Consider the following 17,120-nt stretch of genomic DNA (forward strand, 5'->3'; position numbering starts at 1 on the left):
CCCTGGTGGAAAGCATGGGGTGCAAGGGAACCACATTCTTCTCTTTTTTCCCAGCTCTAGTGCTGCTTTATGTGCCTGCTGGGCATCATGTCAGCCTCGAGGATGCAAACATGCTTTTAGGATCTAATGATTGAAACACAGCATCTTAAGGTCACACAACAATGGCAGACCACGGCACAAACACCACAGCTTTTTCCTTTTTGAGTTTTGCTGTTTGTTTGGGGTTTTTTTGGCTTTGCCTGTTTTTTTTTTTTTTTTTTTTCCTCAGAAAGACCAAAGGTGATGAAAGAAGGGCAAGTAACACACGGGGCCATGAACAGAGTACCAGTCATCACTCTTACATTCCAAAGGAAACCTACACCATGCTGCTTAAATCTGGCCCTGTGTTACTGTTACTGACAAGCTTAATCCACTGCAAAGACTCATTCGGCTAGAGAGAAAAGACAAAGGGAGGGGGGGAAAAACCACAGAGGAATTAGTTATTACATCCAAGGAAAGCCAGGTCCAAACCAATGTCAAGGAAGAGGCTCTGCTAATATTGATGTCATCTTAATTTAATTTATCCTTCTCCTTTGGAGGACGGTTTTGCCTATATTTGAACAGGGTAAGAAAATATCCTGGAAGCTAAAATTTCGTATGTAGCAGCCGCAGGGAGCCCTCTGACCCTATCAACTCATCAAAGATTAGTCAGTCTTCCTTGAATAATGTGTGCATCGGGATGCTCTGTTAGCAACAAAGAGCTGGGGTATCAGTTTGGCATAAGCACAGCTGGCAGTTACTGCAAACTTACCTATTCTTCTCAATCTCAGTATCTGAAAATACCGAGTCTGCACCTCCTCCACCATTACAAACCTCCACACCACCACCATCCTCATCATCAAAGTCAGAGGTGTTCAGGAAATCAAAGCTTTCTAAAGCACTTTCAACTGTTAGACTTAAACTGGAGGACCTGCTTCGGCTTACTGCTGGCTTGCACTGCAAAGGCAGAATGAACCAATGAAAACCCCAGATATTAGCTACTACTGAAAGAAAAGGAAAAAAAAAAGGATAAAGCTTTTGAAAATTTCAAATTCTTAATTTTATTTTTAAAACTTCATTTTATTGGGTGTTTCATTTCAAACCTTCATATTCATAGCATACACAGTAAAAGCCTGAGAAGCGGAAAACTGCTTCAATTCCTCCTCCCCATCCTACCCCAAAGGAAAACCCTGAAAGGCAAAATTTGATGTGCTCTATAGAAACAAGGAGCACACCTTGAATGCAAGTGATGCAGCTTTTGGCATCCTCCAAAAGCAGAGACAGCAATCAGTGCACTGCTAGTTGAAAGAGGAGGGCATGCTCTGTAATTGCTGTTCTGTCTGCAAAAGCCAATGGCACTACAGGATCTTTTTCCAGAGGTAACTCCAGTAGACCTTAGACAGGAATTAATTTGGTCCCATTTATTTTGGGGATGAGAGGACTTTTGTGGCCTTTGAAGCCATACGACTTACCAAAGAAAAGCCAATCAAGCATCAGATTCCTATGTGACAGAGAAAGGCAGTTTTGTAACTCAGAAATTAACAGTGCTAGGGAGGGGGGAAGCCATTCCATCTCACTGCTGGCAAGAAACCTGACAGAAGCCTTGCTGTTGCTGTAGAAAGTATCAAAGGCCCTGGTCCTGTGTGGTGATTCATCCAGACATGCCCACAGAGTTGCTTCCAGGGTCAGCTTGCAGGATCAGGTGTAATTTGAGGGATCACCTCCCTTGGTTTGTGTAATGACTTCAACACCTTCAGCACTATGTGACTGTTTCATCAGAACCAACCAGGATCCACTGGTGCCATTACACAAGCCACATCTTCCAGTCCCAGCCAAGAGCCAGGACTTTGTCTCAGCTAGTAGAAAGAAATGCACTGGTCTCCAAGTTCAGACTCAACACCAGCTCCTCCAGAGCTGAGGGGATTGGAGTTCTGTTTCCAATTTGTTTTCACACAGTAGTGATGCTGGTCACATAGGATGCTTGACACCTTCAACTGACCATGCAGTGATTAGCTGATCAAACACATTTCCCAACAGCTCTGTGACACAGGTGGATGCTGGATCCTGCTTCCTCCGCAGCAGCATTTCTTTCAGAGCAGGTAGTGCAGCTTCTTCAAGGAAAAGCTAAGAGCAACATGTGGACTTCTCCTTTTCTCTGTCCATCTAACATGGCCAAGAGAGAGAATTCTTCAGCCACAGCTGGATTCCAGCCCAACCTTTTTTCATGGGGAGCCCAGCACAGCTGCAGGAGTTGCTGTGCTGGACCACAAGCCGATCAACAGGTGAAACACAGACAGAAGCAGATCTGGATGAGGTGTCCCTCTGGAGCATGCAGGAATCCTGCCTGCACATGTCTGTCTTCTCCCACCCATCCCATGTCTGTCACTTTGTAACTTCTGATAAAAGGAGTGTAAATAAGCAGTCTCCATTGTCCTTCTGCTGTTTGGATAGTTAAATTCTTTGCAGAGCACCCACGAAGTTAATAAAAGAATAGTACTGGTAATTTTGCCTGGTTGAACCTCCTTGGAAACCAGTGCAAGAAATGGGCTGCAAGCTGTCAAAAGAGAACTTAATTTGGGAAAGTACCAGGCAGCTGCAAACACCCATGGAAACAAGGATGTTAGGTTTCTTTGTAAAAAGATAACGCTGAAGGAGAAATGCTTTCCTCCTTCCTCCTCAGACATATTTTTTAATGATGAGGCTTAAGTGACTAGCAGACAAACTTGCATATGAATATGAAGCATTTGAAATGATTAATTCCCATATAATACTCTTTGCACAGTAATGCATCATGAGTTATTATTCATGGGGGAGACAGGAGTCACAGTGATCAGTGGTAAACATATGAACAACACACATGTAAATCTCTTTTCCTCTTTCTGATTTTCAACATTTTCCATCCATCCTGGTGTAATGACAGGATGTCTCTCTTTTTAAACATGGATCTGGGAAAAAACAGAAGGTTCAGAAGCAGCCTAGGCAATGGGGGGATGGCAACCTGCAGTGAGATCTGTGCTTCTAAATCCATTTGGCAATTCAGAAAAGTCATCTTCTAAATGCAGACTACAAGGCCTGATTCTCAGCTGGTGTAGATTTGCACAGCTCCACAGAGCTCAGAGGTAGTCTGCTAAAGTACACCTGCTGAGGATGCTACCCATAGATTTCAAAGGCAGAAAGCTGGCTACAATCTAATCTCCAGTATGACAGAAGCAATGGGTTCACAAGTGGTTGCTGTGGAGAAGGGTATAATTTAATTACCACTCTGCCATTGCACCTTTTTCTCTTTCCCCCTGTTTTTGACCAGATTAAAAGCTCCATTGATTGAGGAGACAAGGCTATGGTAAGCATATTGCCAACAAATTTAAAAATGCAACACTGTGAAAGGATGCTCCGAGCAGGAGCAAATCTACTGCTACTGCAGAATTTTACTGATCTCCAAAAAAACCTATTTTGATGTTTGTGAGGAAGGGGAGGAGATTCTAGCCACTGAGATCTTCTTTAGGGTAGTATTTTCTGAAAATGTACTCACTTTTAGGATGTCATCTAGATGCATCACTTCTTGGTCCAAGTCCTGAAACTCTTTATACTGCTCTTTGTGAGGCTCAAGAGCTAAGAGAAGACCTTGCAGTGCTTCTTCAATGCTTCCATCGAGGTAAGACTTATATCCTTCTGATTCCCCACTAATTGATCCCTCACATGGCAGCCTCTCTGGGGTCATGGGTGCCTCTGCTGATGTAAGCCTTTTTACCAGCTGCTTTGTGATGTTGCCCTCATAGGTATCCAGCTCCACAGGCTTGAGCTCTGAACCTTCATCTGTGTCCTGCAGGAGAGACACTGGGACACTTGTTTCTATAAAGACATGATCACTCCCAGCATCAGAGGGTTTTTGGCAAACTTCAGGAGCTACCCTTGGGGTGGCCTTGTTCTCATCTGCTGCTCCCTTTCCCTGGGGTGGCAGGTCCTTCGGCTCAGCGACAGAGTCTCTGCAGGAATCACTGCTGCTACAGTCCAGGCTTGAGCTCTTGGAGGAGTTGAGAGCTTGGTGCTGGGTGGGGGTTGTGGTGATGTCAGGACTGGAGCTGACAAGAGCAGAAGACGACTCTGCTGAGTTAGCAGGGGGCATGTGGTCTTCGTAAGGCAGGTCGCCAAAAGTGAAAGAAAGAGGTCGCTTCTCGGTGGTCACTGTTCCGTTTTCAAAGACATCATCAGGCAAATTTGACTGAAAAGATAACAGAGAGAGAAAATGTTTTACATGCAGCAATGGAAAGAGAAAAAAACCCTACAGTATGTGCCCAGGAAAGGAAAATGCAAGGAAAAAGATTAAAGAGTCATTCAAGACTCGAGAGATAAGAAAAATGTCTCAAATCCAACTTTGCTTTCACCTGACATGGCTCCTAATTTCATTGGGAACACTGCTGGAAAATTTGGGCTCAGCATCTCTCTGGTAAGCAGAGAGCTCTAGGAAGTGAGTCCCAGAACAGAAACCCAAATTCTGCTCATCCTGCCAGGTTCCCTCAGACAACATTTCCAGTGCACTGCTCTAGTTCCTGCAGGATGTCTCTTAAGCCACCTTGTCTGCATTTTCAAACCTGTTGTAGATTTCTGTTGTATTTATTTCCTGACTTCTAAAGTGGCAATCCCTAAAATTTAATATAGTTTCTGCAAAAGTTTCTCTAGTGTCAGGGCACTATTACATGTAGCAGTATCACTGTGGTGATAGTACTGTTCTATTTCTTTTCTGCTGAAACTATGTTCTGCATATGGCACGGATATCTCTAAATACTTGTTGGACATGAGTTATACAGGAGTCCTGTTCAACACAAGTTCTGCCAAAATGAAACAGAAGAATTGTGTGGTGGTGCATTGACCAGGACATTGATCATTTAGGAAGCAAAAACACAGTATACAGACCAAACAATGATGACAAGATATACATATATTCATCTCTGTGACTGTCTTATGGGGAAAAATCACTGTAGGGGTCAGAACCTTCCTACTGGACCTACAAATCTTGTTTTGTTATGTGGCTAATCCATGGAAATGCACAGCACACACAAAAGGCAACTACTATTTTGCTGACAGTTTGCTGCAAAGAACTGCAGGCACGCTTGTGTTGGTAAGTGGTAAGGTGTGTAAAGTTAGAGTGTCCAAAACTTGCACCTTTTTTCCCAGAGCTATTAGCAGATTTTTTCCTCTACATACAATTACACTCGAAGGTTCATTTCTTCTTTCCCTCAACATGCTCCTGCTTCTAGCATCTGAAAGTCCTATTTACTAGGCAAATATATAACATCAGTCAGTGAAGCAGGTGATTTTTAGGAATACCATGTTGGCTTGTATTCTGACCCTGCTCTCCACTCACGTATAGTTGGCTTCAGATCATTACTCCTGTATAAACCAAGAGGGATTTTGATTTACTGTGGCCAGCATGGGCTCACAGCCATGTTCTCCCCTCTAACCAGTCAGCAAAATGAGTGAGTTGCAACAGAGAGCAACATATGCAGCATGCATGGGAATAGAGATGCCACACAGGGACTGAAAAAAAAATCCTTCACCAAACAAAAAGACCAGAACTCACATATAGCTCTAGCCCTGCTTGTGGGCTTAGTCTGAGCGATGGCAGGTCACTAAAAGAGCGACTGCGACGAAGCTTGTCAAAGAAAGTGTCTTGCAGAGCATCTAAGAGTGTCAACTTTGGCCTCTCTTGCAGAGGATGCAGCCACTTCTTCAGTGGTTAAAGCAAAGAGGGTGTGAGGAACAGCAAGTGAAATGAATGCTTTGTAGCAGAGCACTAAACTACAGGCATGGGGTGCAGCACTTGTGAAATTCCTATCTGTACAGATGGCCTGTTTGGTTTATACACAGTCCTGATTAAGCTTTCAGAATTGGATTCATGCAAGATTTAAAAGCAGCCCATGAATATCTTCAGTACAGGGGCAAATATTACCCTGGGATACATTAAAAATACTAGTGCTATAATGGCTGTTAAACTACTTTTACAAATTGAAGACACATTTCATAAAGATTATTGAAGTATTACAGGAGCCAGGCATGAGGAATACATATGCAGTAGTTGGCCACATAGTTTCAAAGATGCCAGAATCACAGTCACCTTCTTTTAGGATTAGCAGCTAGGAATGCACTTGCTTTATAAGCATTTTGTAAGGGTAACCTGCTGGAACCAGGGTAAAAAGGTTTAGATGTGTAAAGCAATGAAGCATTTGCAGTGTTTGAACTGTACTAGGGCCTCTCATTACATAAACATGAAGCTGAACAGAACTTACAAAGAATGAGTGGTCCTTGAAAGTTGGTGTTTCAGGAGTGCCTTGGCTGTACATGGACATTCTCCTCTGGAGAGCAGATGTCTTGCTCACATTTCCAGTGGATGGGGTCAAGTCTTCAACATCAAAGGGGCTATGGACACACAAGCAGGGAAAAAAATGATTGTTAGGCTGAGTGAGGAGGAATTTCAGGTCCATGGAAAGGACTTTTGAAAAGGTGGTTTATTAGCACATCAAAACCCAGAGGTAGCAGGGTTTTTTTAACAGAAGTGCTTAAAAGAAAACGTTGTTAATTAGACAGCAGCTCAGAAGTGTGGTTTTTCAGTTCTGATTAAAGTGTTCTACTCTCAGAAATTATTTATGTAGCGTAGTCTGCTGTTATTCTTCTCACATAAAAAGTATTCTTGGATTTGAGTTGCCAAGTGTCACACGTACTAATGAGAAAGGTGCTCTGCTATTAGTGGAGCTGTTGCATTATCAAGGAAACCAGTAGCTGTTACTGCTGGCTTCATGTTTATTGCATTACAAGAAAAAGCACACAACTGTAAACGCTAAAAGCCTCAATGCTTCTTTGGAAATGGCAGTTACCAGTTCTATTAAAGTGCCGTGTGAAATGGGTTTGAATCCTGACACCATCAGCTTACCTATGCTGACCAAAGCAGCTGGAATCAGAGAATCAGTTAGGTTGGAAAAGACACTTAAGATCTTTGAGTCCAGCTGCAAACCCAACACTGCCAAGCCCACCACTAAACCATGTCTCTAAGCACCATACCTACAACGGATGATGCCAACTCTCCCACCACCCTCATGGTATATGAAGCCCTTCAAAGCCACCTTTTAAAGATGGGCCAACTTCCGAACTTGGCTGTTCACATCCAGAGCAACCCAAATGAACTTTACACTAACACTGAAAAAAAAAATGTAATGAATGTATGAGGACTCAGTTATGCCCCTTTCTTGATCTTGGGGAAGAAGTACACACTTTACAGAATTCTATGATCTGTCACCACTGCTTCACATGCCATAATGTCAGCACTCACCAGCTGAGTGAGTACAGGCAACAAGCTTGACACAACCCCATCTGCCACAGGTAACACAGGAAACCAGTGGCTGACCATCAACTACTTCTCATCTCTGAAACTTGGGCCACAATTTCTTCTCTATATGCCTCAGCAGAGAGCAAAAATCAAGAGAAGAGACCACATGGACGGACCTTTTCTCTTTGATGAGTTTTTACAGTTGCTTAACTAACTAACCGACCGACTGCCCCACCAACCGACCAACCGACCGACTGCCCGGCCACCCGCCCGGCCGCCTGCCCAGCTCTACTTACTACCAGGTGATTTCAAGGTTCAGCTTTATTGTGCCAAGGTCGTTAATGTCTACTGCAACCACCTGAGGCCGAGCTGCAAACAGGTCTTTTGTCTCACAAGTAACACTTCCCACCAGGATGTGAGTAGCAAGTCCTTTAACTTCTGTGACCTGTAGGAGACAAGAACAGGTTATCTAGGACCACATAAGCCATTGAAATCCTTAATTACAAGGCAAATATAGCTTTGATTTTCTGGTCTGGACACCTTCCTAAAAGGCTTCTAAGAGATGACCATGTCTGTTGCATCTTCATAATTTAGGGGGAAATTCAATTTTTAAAAAAAAATAAATTCATAGTTGCATATGACCATGCATCTACGTTTTCTTTGTGTTTTAAGGGATGTCAGAAGAGAAAAACCATACTGGCTCAGACCAAGGGGCTATCCAGTCTTGTATTTGGTCTTTTGTAGTGAACATAAGCAGAGCCCAAAGGAAGAGTGAGAACAGGAAACGCATATTTGCCTATCTAATACTCTCTGAGCAATTAACAGTTTTCATGACAGGGACTCTGCCAGTGCAGCTTGCCTACTTAATAATTCCCAAAGGAGCTCTCTTCTACATATTCGTCTCCTGTAAATCTGAAGCCATGTTTGCATCTGTGACGGCTTTTGGTGAAGACTTCTGAGGATCTGCTGGTGAAGAACCACCTCCATATATGTTTTTATAGTTAAGAGTAGAGCACTATTTGTACTTAAAGATAAACCTTCCTGAAAATTCAGATGGCCAGTTATATATGCAGCTCCTACACAAATAAACCTTTGCCTATTCGCTTGGAAGTCAGATCTCGAACCTTTCATGAGAAAGTCTTTGGAGACGGTCCAAAAAGGAGTGAGAATATACACAGTAACTTTTATAGTACTGGGATTCTTGTTTATAGCTTTTGTGCTGTAAGAAAAGGTTGTCTCCTAACCTTCCACCTTCAATCTGTGCTGTTAGATTAGGGAGAGTGATTCACCTTGCGTCACAACTCGACTTGCTGTCTCACACATTTGGGGTTATTTTGTTGCTGGTTTTGTAATCACCTGCAATTTTTTTCATCAAGTTTTTGCAATGTCTAAGTGGGACATTTCCCATGAGACTGTCAAGACACTCCTCTGTTTAAGCTGCCTAACTGGACAATAATTATTAGCAGAAATTTCTAGGCAGGAATCAGGGAATGAAAATCTCTAGGTTGGAGGTTTCTGGAAGAAAAACACATGGACTTTCTGCCAGAAGTAAAGTGTGTGGGGAGGCCTGTGACAACAAGGGGATGGAACAGTGGTGGAAAGCCTCTGTTTTGGGAAGAAAAGTCATTGCTGACTACTAGGAGTTGCAAAGGTTGTTCTTTCCCTGGGGATGGGGCACAGAGTTAGAGGGCAACAGAGGCTGTAGATATTAAGAAATTTTGGGAAGTGTTGTGCTCCAGGAAGCTGCCAAAAAGCGAGAGTGGTTTTTCCACAGGCTCCCATCTCACTTCAAGCAGAAACCTCACAGCCCTGCTACCTCATGTCGTAGCACTGCTGTTCTGTGCAGGGTGGTGATACTGGATGTCAGGGCTGTTCCAGCTTTGCCCAACTTGACCTTGTATGTCCAAATGATAGACCTGTGTATTTCTCCAGATCAACAGATGCTGATCTCTTATCTAGGCAGTATTAACAAACTCAGCAGTAGTGGTTTTTTTTTTGTCTGGGTTTTTTCCACTGCTGTTTTCCAGAACATGGTTAGCAAACAGGTTTTCACTGTCAACTTGCTTTGGTGCAAATAATCTGAATTGCTGAAGAGCAATCATTTTAGTGTGGCCACGACATCAGCCTGGGGAGTGCTAGGACAACCTCTCCCACAGGACTGCGAGACTGATTACAGTCTTGTAGCATCTAGGTTGGACAATACAACAGTGTTTCGCCCTAGTAGGTGTGTTGGAGATACTTATGATGCCTCATTTCTGAAGAGTTTAATGACCTGCTGCTACATTTTTGCTGATGGTGTATAAGAAAGCAACTTCTTGACTCCTGCCTTCCTTGCAGGCAAAGGAATCGGCATCCATACCTTAATGGAGATCAGCCCAACAATGAGAGGGAGGAAAACCATTTCTTCTCCGTCCCAGCTCTGCTTGCCATTCACTTCTATTTTGCCTTTCAGTTTCCAGCGCTGGCGACCATAACGCATGAAAATCTGGAAAAGAAAAATCCTCATTTTCTTCTGAAATCTGCATTCGTGATGAACAAGTGTCAGAAATAAAATCAGTGAAAGTGTCTAAACAGGTTGGAAGAGTTAGGGGTGTAGGTGCTGCCTTTCTGCTTCCCATCGAGCTAAGAGGAAAAGGTCTGTTCTGCAGAATCTCTGCCTCTCTCCACTCTTAATTTGGTAGTGGAGGAGGGGGTTGTGTGTGTGTGTTTGTGAAGGAGGGAGATCTGGGAGGGTGAGATGAAAGACCCTGTGGCCTTTTCTAACATCTTCAGCTTGCTGGATCTGCTGCCCTCCCAGGCAGGAGCAAGGGTAGGTGAGATTTTAGCCATCTCCAGTCAGAGGCCTTCACAGCTGCAAGACTTTGGCTGGCTGGTGATGGAAATGAATGAGACCCATGGTGCAGAAGCATTATTTGAAGCAGAAAGAGCAACAATTCCATTTATTCCATTCTGTGGGGCTGGCTGGTAGAGACATGCACCAACCAAGCAGCCCTGCAGAGGAAGCACAGAATGCTTGCAGGTGTGAGAGATCTGTCACAGGGAATGAGAGTGGAAAGAAATGAATCAATGATCAAAGAGGCTCGGAAATACAAGTTGGGGGGGATCTGTTATCAAGCCACTGTGAATTCCTTGCAGGATTATCTTGCAGGGTTTCTGCCTAGAGCTGTAGGCTTTTACTGTAATCCATCTCTAATTAACCTTGATGCTCTCCACTGGAACACTGCTATGACTGGAGATCCTGACTTGGGTCTCAATAAATGGTTATTCTGTGTCTTTCTGCTGCTCTGCTTCATGATGAAGTAAAGCCTAAAGCATCCAGTAAGGATGCTTGCAAAGATGTGTTCAATTTGCTTTGTATGCATGGGATGGAGTAGGTTTCTTCGAGGGGAATTAGAAAGGTTTGTCCTTAACAACTTCTTACAAGTTTAAAAAAAAAAAAGAAAAAAAAAAAGAAAAACAGCTTTTAGTTCTTCAAATATTGATCACCCAGTGCTCTGAAAAGGCTTTTCAGGTCTTCTGGCAGACATTCTGACCCAGGCAAACATACAGACAATTGCAAAGTTTTTCAGAGTATATACAGGAAAGAGAATAACTGTTCCTTGGGGTGCCAATGTGGAGAGGCAGCAGACATCTGCCTGCCTTTTGATTCTTTTGCTCTTAAATAAACTGCAAACCACTGCAGGCATACCTCGTACTGATCTCCTGGGCAGAGCCGAGCGAAGCCAGCCAGACCTGGGAAGAAAAGACACGGAGAAGTTGTGAGGGAATCTGGGCTGCCCAGGGCACAGCAGGGTCCAGGGTGCAGTGATGCCGGGCAGCAGGGTGCAGGGTGCTGTAGGGTGCCTGAGGGTACTGCTGCTGCGGCCTCCGTGCCCTCCACACCACACCCCAGGCTCCTCCTAATTTTCTTCCATTTTATTTATTTATTTATTTATTTATTTATTTATTTGTTTGTTTGTTTGTTTATTTATTTATTTATTTATATATTATGGTTACTACAGCAGCTTAACACTAATCAGACTCAGCTATACATTATAACATAGATTCTTTTTTAGTACATCTTAATGGAAACACAGGAGTGGCTCTTTCTGTTTGTATTTCCATAAGATGATCATTCCCATATCATCTGAGTATCTCTCAATATGAAGAACTTCACAAAACATGATTGACGTCTGAGTTTTGTCCTATCTTTCCCTAGAAAGGAAAAAGTAGTGCAGCAAAGCTCTTGTGGTGCATGTTTGCATTTTTCTTTCTTGATTATTTTTTTAAAGCTAGGACATGGTGATGCTATTTCTATATTGTCACTGTGCAGATGAAATGAAAGCGTCCTGAGAAACCATGCTGAAGTCCTAGGGAAGTTACTGTCCCTCTCCTAAGCCTTGTGACCTCTCTTCTACAAGATTCAACTAGGAACCTCTCCTTTCTCACAGAACTCCTCAATAAGTAGCTGCTGCACTTGCTTTGGTATAAAGATTTACCCAGCTTTGCCTGGGCAAGGTTAAAATTATGCCTCTAGTGTTGCAGTGCTTGAAGAAACTGTACTGAACAAACTTGCTGGAGACTTTGGGCTGCATTTATCCTAAAATGCCTAAATGCCATGATTGAGCATGTATGGGTGTGTTAAAATCAAGGCAAGTACAATGAACCCTAGTGTTGGCTTTCTTGACTGGGATGAATTAGTCCTGCTAGCTGGACTGTAGGAGCAACTAGATCCCCACATGCAGTCCCTGTGCCTGTGATCTGCTCATCCTCCTCTTCCATTTCTTTGACCAGAAAAGAGTTTTCTTTGCTCATCTTACTGTTTAGCAGAACAGAGAGGCCTCTTCACAAAGCTCATATTACCAATTCCTTTCTAATTTATTTACCGTTTATAAATAATTTAAGCTTACTAGCACTCCACTGCTGCTTCTCTCTCCCCAGGCACGCTTTTGTAAGAGAATTTGATCTCTGCTGGGACACATCACTGAAAGCATCTGAGAAAAATAAAAGGTCTTTTCTTTGCTTGGTGGATGGGATGGGCAGGGAAACACATCTTAAAACTCCACATGGATATTCCCCAGAGTCAAGGTCTGTGAGAAGTGACTGGCCCAACCAGGCTGGTCAAGTCCCTTCAGCCTGCTGAGAGGGGTCTAAGCACTGACTTGATTACAGGGGATAAGTACTTCCATAGGAAACAACTTTTGGTAACTGAATGGCTTCTGGGAACTACACATATGGCAGGAGGCTCCATCTGAAATGCATGCATTTGTAGAACCACTGGGCTGGCAATGCAGATGGGAAGGGAGATTGCTCCAGGGTGTCAGCATAAGTAATTAGGGAATAGGGTCACTCCATGGCTGTGGTAAGGTGGCAAGGCCACCTGAAGTTCACAGACTCACAGAATGTTAGGGGCTGTAAGGGACCTCAAGAGATCATCCAGTCCAATCCCCCTGCCAGAGCAGGATCACCTATACCAGGTCACACAGGAACGCATCCAGGTGGGTCTTGAATATCTCCAGAGAAGGAGAGTCCACAACCCCCCTGGGCAGCCTGTTCCAGTGTTCTGTCACCCTCACAGTGAAATAATTCTTCCTCCTCTTTCCATGGAACTTCCTATGCCTCAACTTCCACCCACTCCCCCTTGTCCTGTCATTGGGCATCACCGAGAAGAGCCTGACTCCATCCTCTTGGCACTCACCCTGCACATATTTATAAACATGAATGACGTCACCCCTGAGTCTCCTCTTCTCCAAGCTGAAGAGTCCCAGCTTCCTCAGCCTGTCCTCATAAGGGAGAGGTTCCACTCCACTAATCATTTTTGTGGCTCTGCGCTGGACTCTTTCAAGCAGTTCTCTGTCCTTCTTGAACTGAGAGGCCCAGAACTGGACACAATATTCCAGATGTGGCCTCACCAGGGCAGAGTAGAGATGGAGGAGAACCTTTCTTGGCCTACTGACCACACTTCCTCTAATACAACCCAGGATATCATTGCCCTTCTTGGCCACAAGAGCACATTGCTGGCTCATGGTCAACCTTCCATCCACTAGGACCCCCAGTTCATGCAGCATGTACAGGTCTGCTCATGTACGAGAAGCTGGACACATGGGCTGTGGTTGCTGGAGCTGGGCTCCATGTTGCAGAGCCCCTGGTGCATCCGACCAGTGTATTGCTCTGCCTGTGTGAAAGGTCTGGGCATTTCACCTCCTGCTGTCCTGGCTCTTCCTACACTTCCCTATACATCATACCAGTCATGCAGATTCCATACAGGAACTTCTAAATTTCCATGCCGGATTTGCCTGTTTGATTTCAACAGCTCAGTCCTCAGCAGTAATCCAAGCCTGCTGGCAAGTTTATTATCTTTATTTTGAAAAATGATTAGGCTTAAAAAAAAATAAGTCAGTCACAAAAACACAGTGTGTGTCCCCTGCTTCCTGACAGCACTGTGTAGGTTGGCTTCCTTTCAGTGCAAGTGACAGAGGGCACAAAATAAAAATAACTTTCACTGGAATGACTAGGAACAGATAAGCTTTGGGGAGAGGAATGCTTTGATTTTAAATTAGATCCTCAAGTTAGCTGGATATGCTGCAGCATAACAGAAGGGGGGAGCTTGCTGCGTGATCTGCAAGCTTTTTTGCTAGAGCTATTATGAACTTTAGCAATAGCAATGGCTGGATTGTCCTATTGGATTTGTATTCCTAGGGAAAACTATCTAGATAGAAATCTTAGGTGTCCTAATTAGAGAATACTTAATGATGTAGCACTTTGCCACTTTCTAATTCGGGCTTATAAGCACTGTGTTCAGAAGTAGCTGTTGTTTGTTGTTTGTGGTTTGTGCTCTGCTCTTGCACATGAGCACAGCACCTGCCTCCTGGAGAGCCCTTGAGCTTGGCTGGAGGATTTGTGCATACAAAACAGAAGGGGCAAGACCCTTTCAGCCCAGCCATTTGTGCTGCCATGACATCTGCAACACGTCCCTCTGTCAGGAACTGTGCATTGCGCTGCATTTACAGCAGGTAAGGAAACGCCCAAGGGGACCTGGCCTGATGCAGTTCCCTTTTTGTCTGCTCAAACTCTGTGAGAAGAAATTAGAGGTATAGCCTTAAAACCATCACACCTTTCTACACTGCTTGACCTCGTGTTTACTTCAACATGCCCATACTGCAGTTCTGCTGTGGGGTTCTGTACAGAAATACCTGGGGCAGTCTCCGTGTGTCCATCCTGTAACTTTGTATCTATCCATCTTTGACTGCCCTTCCAGTACTGAAGAGTGAGGACTTTTAAGACTTGAAGTTTGGTGCTGTGGGATGGAGCCAGGAGAAATCTAACAGGTGCTGCACTCTTTTTCTCTAAAGTGGGAGCATGGAGTAACTATTTCAGCTTAATCTAAGCTAGGTTATGTCTTATGCAGGGCAACCATGGGTCACAACTAACTCAAAAGTGTGACAAGGCAGGCAGAATCCAAATTGTGTATGAGATTTGTGAGCTCTAAAAGCTCCATCAGCAATACTGTGGATTTTTTAACTGCCAAAATTTCAAGAGAAGAATTAAGAGTGTGTGAATATTTAGAAGTTGCTTTTGTTTTACAGAACTATTTTCATGCCAGTGACTGAGGATCTAAAAAAAGATATTCCCCCCCTCTCCCCTCTCAATCTCTTCTTTAAGATGCTGAGTCTTAAAGGGGCAACAGCATTAACAATACCTGCTGATTCGCTGAAATTTCAGGGGAAACTGGCTCCATTGTTTTCAAACCCATAAAGTCCCCTGTCATAAAGACAAGGACTAAAACAGAAAGGTGAATGGCACCACTGAGTTATCTAGGTGTTTAAATGGTAAACTACCCCCAGGTCTTTGCTATTGTTTTCCATTTGGTCAAAAATAGCAGTAGTCATGATCAGCAAAATGCATAAAGAGCTGAAATGAAGTTAAGAAAGCATTTTGAACGTTTTGAACTTCAGCTCCATAGGCATTCACATAATTTTGCATTTATCTACTTAAAATACTATGGAAATAGAGACAAAAGGTGTAGCAGCTTTCGAAATCGAATTGCTTAGACTGTTGGGAGGAGTGTTTTAGAGAGATAATTAGCCTTGAAAACAAGCAGCAGCATCTTGGAAAGTCTCTCTGTAAGCCCTGATGTTCCTGGCTCTGTGGTCCTTTCCACGGGGCAGGGGTGCAATCTGGGGGGTTGAAGGTTCAGCAGTAAGGGTGGTGGGGGAAAAACCCACACCTATCATAACTATACATCTCACAAGCAAATCTTGATGCCCTCACTAATATGCACAGCAACCTCTTAGGAGAAATAAGGGAAAGGTGAAAAGGCAATTACCTTTCATCTTGATGCAAAACTCCCCCAATAGGTTTTCCAGCTCTGCTTCTATGGTACACATGTTCTGGAAAAAGAGAACAGTGAGGTCAGACAAACCCTCTTTCTGCCTTTTGTTTTGGTGATTGCTTGGGGGGGTTTATTTGTTTTTATTTTTTGTGTGTATGCTTGTTGTATTGGTTTTTTGGTTTTTCTTTTTTTTTTTTTTTAAGCCTATTTGGAAGGAAATATTCTGTTACGCAGACAAAAGATATTTTGCAATAAAATCAGTCTGCCAGAGCCATCCTTGCTAGCTAGGTCTGGCTTTAAAAACAGAAGCTGAGCTGTGGCTGCTTATGACAGGGTTGAATGTAATCCCCATACTCTTCTTCTGTTGCACTCTAATCCACCTGTTGGCAAAGGGCAGCCGTGGCCCTTGAAGCATAACCTGGTCAATGTCCCAGTCCTCTCCAGCCAGGACCTGTGCCAGAAGCAGCTCCATGCCAAAGTGGCTCCCAGAATGATTTAATCTCTTAAGAAACATGGACTACACAAAGAAAAAAGACTGTGGGAGATGAGTACTGGACATTCTCCAGTTCTTCCTTCAGATTTAGGAAGGTTGTCAGAGCATGTGTGCTGGGATGTTTGCTGCACTATTAAGACCCTTCTTCATCTACTGCCTGTTGAACAAAACAGATACTGATTATAGCAAGTAAAAGTGGATAGGATGCAGCAGATTCCAGCCAACCTGCCACCCCAAAATCTGCAGAGTGGGAAGGACATAAGCTGGATGAAAAGTTACACTTTTCATCTTGTGCAGCAGTTTGTGACTACAACCCGAGTCTCATAAAGCATAAATGTTATTATTTCAAGGAACTCTTTGGGCTCACGTAAACTGTCTTTGTAAATCATCAGGCAGTCACTGAAAGACATACAAATAAATAATACTTTGATGAGGTTTTTTTTTTTTTAAATTCCTTTATCTGGGTGAAATTCTCCAGTGGCAAGGTTTCTGTGGCCTTCATGGAGTGCAAAAGTGGAAGACTAGATGGATGAGGATGTACCTCTGTGTACTCCTTGTAACTCCTATTAATTTCAGTTAAACTCTCTCGAGCTGCTTTGCTGGCAGGAGACATTGCAAAGGCTTGCTTCATTTTGCTGGCACCATCACAGAGACGTCTTTGGATACAATAGGCTTCATAAAGTTCATCCACCTGGTGGGAACAAGGAAAGTGAATACAAAAGAAACCAGAAAATCCAACAAAATAAGTTCAACAACAACAACAACAAAGGTCATCTGCATTACAAGGAAACTCAGGCAAACTGCTAGATCCAATGGAGGGCTGAGCAAATGAAGCTGTGATACAGTTACCGTCTACAAAAAAGAAACAGAGGATAAAAATAACTTCCAATGACACAGATATTTGTATAAACTTACATCTATGAGATACAGGAGATGTAGGTTTTCTAACCTGGCTTTATCAGAGTGAGAAGAAAAGGAAT

The 17,120-nt window shown here is 43.4% G+C and overlaps 1 protein-coding gene across 2 annotated transcripts in view; it reads right to left on the bottom strand.

Moving 5' to 3' along the window:
* RIPOR2 (RHO family interacting cell polarization regulator 2) overlaps positions 1 to 17,120 on the bottom strand; it is a 35,562-nt gene that overhangs the window by 12,642 nt on the left and 5,800 nt on the right. Inside the window, exons 6-14 of one of the 2 annotated variants that reach the window (XM_054381695.1) lie at positions 16,682 to 16,831; positions 15,642 to 15,705; positions 11,025 to 11,068; positions 9,696 to 9,821; positions 7,633 to 7,781; positions 6,303 to 6,432; positions 5,597 to 5,743; positions 3,548 to 4,237; positions 791 to 975 (exon numbers count right to left, since the gene is read on the bottom strand). In XM_054381695.1, coding sequence (XP_054237670.1) covers positions 791 to 975; positions 3,548 to 4,237; positions 5,597 to 5,743; positions 6,303 to 6,432; positions 7,633 to 7,781; positions 9,696 to 9,821; positions 11,025 to 11,068; positions 15,642 to 15,705; positions 16,682 to 16,831 — 1,685 coding nt within the window. The remainder of the gene's footprint in view (positions 1 to 790; positions 976 to 3,547; positions 4,238 to 5,596; positions 5,744 to 6,302; positions 6,433 to 7,632; positions 7,782 to 9,695; positions 9,822 to 11,024; positions 11,069 to 15,641; positions 15,706 to 16,681; positions 16,832 to 17,120) is intronic. The other variant, XM_054381696.1, reaches the window with a different exon arrangement.

The sequence above is a fragment of the Indicator indicator genome, chromosome 6 (assembly GCF_027791375.1).
Source record: "Indicator indicator isolate 239-I01 chromosome 6, UM_Iind_1.1, whole genome shotgun sequence".
NCBI lineage: Eukaryota > Metazoa > Chordata > Aves > Piciformes > Indicatoridae > Indicator > Indicator indicator.